The sequence below is a fragment of the Branchiostoma floridae genome, chromosome 6 (assembly GCF_000003815.2).
Source record: "Branchiostoma floridae strain S238N-H82 chromosome 6, Bfl_VNyyK, whole genome shotgun sequence".
Classification (NCBI taxonomy): Eukaryota; Metazoa; Chordata; class Leptocardii; order Amphioxiformes; family Branchiostomatidae; genus Branchiostoma; species Branchiostoma floridae.
This window is the reverse complement of record NC_049984.1, coordinates 20,721,464-20,722,640: the sequence shown is the minus strand read 5'-3', so window position 1 is coordinate 20,722,640 and position 1,177 is coordinate 20,721,464. Positions and strand designations below refer to the sequence as shown.

At 44.8% G+C, this 1,177-nt stretch overlaps 1 protein-coding gene across 1 annotated transcript in view; it reads left to right on the top strand.

Annotated features, from left to right (window-relative positions):
• Positions 1 to 1,177, top strand: part of LOC118417978 (uncharacterized aarF domain-containing protein kinase 5-like) — a 48,499-nt gene that overhangs the window by 38,146 nt on the left and 9,176 nt on the right. Inside the window, 1 exon segment of the mRNA XM_035823766.1 lies at positions 921 to 1,107. Coding sequence (XP_035679659.1) covers positions 921 to 1,107 — 187 coding nt within the window.

The following is a 1,177-nucleotide window of genomic DNA, read 5'->3' as shown; positions in this document are numbered from 1 at the left end:
ATATTGAGGATTGTAGCACATTTCAAAATGGGAAAAACGGAATTCCAATCTTAAGATGGAGCTTCTTTAAGTAACATTGTCTCGATCGTCTCAAAATTCAGCTGATGCTGCGAAAGTCAAATCTACTGAAAATGATTGATATTGCCATGCGCAATGTCAGTAAATTTGCTGACAAAGACTTGCACTCTAACATTCAAGGTACCCGTACTTTCCGCTACCACCAAAATGTTGGGAACTCAGAATCCTCGCAAACTGCCATTTTAAACTCGCTGCATGCAGGGTGCCATTACTGTAGACTCCCTTGCAGTCCTCGGGAAAGGGCTGGGGTTTTTTTGGGGGGGGGGCGTTGGTCCACAATTTTCAACGTTGGCTATGTTCTATTGTGCCGGGAAAAGGGAGTTTGTTGAGGAAGGGAGCTTGCCGTGATAGCGAGTTTCTGCCCCTGCCTGTTGTAGAATTTCCTTTGGGGCATGTTGTTGGCCCTATATATAGAGCAGGGGATTTGGCTACACTGGGTGCTAGACTGATGAATGGGCCGCCAGCCAGTTTCTTTGCACTCTGGGGTACAAGCCCAAAGGAGAGTTTTGCTTAGCCAAAGAAACTGCCTGCCGCCCATGTAGTATCAGTGTGGTTACCAGGTAGATTCGGCCTGCAAAGGCTAGCATATGCCACAACTTCAGAAAGGGCACTGTAGCCACATTGTTCCCATTTAGACACTTTATTTAATCCCATGCTCACTGTTTCTAGATGTTCAGTCTGTGGTAGGGTTGCACAATTGCACAATATAAGTTCTGTTTTTTATAGGACAACTGCATGCATACTGCAATGGAGTGCCATGCATGCATATATGAGTATGTCTCAACTTGTAAATAGGATATTCCCTGTTAATCAGTAATAACACAATGACTGTTGTTGAACAGACTGGTACCTGTTCTGTGAGATCCTGATGCAGCGACCAATCCACATCCAGTCTGGAGGCTACATGAGTTTTAAGGCTCAGATGACTCCTGATGACATTAAGTACATGAGGAAGATGGCGGTGGATCATTTTGATCGCATCATGGTCGTTCTAAAGGACCTTCCCAGGTCCATGCTCCTGGTTTTCAGGTTAGTCATGTTCAAGACAAATTTGGCTCACTCACAGATAGAGATCTACATTCACTCACTCACTCACTAT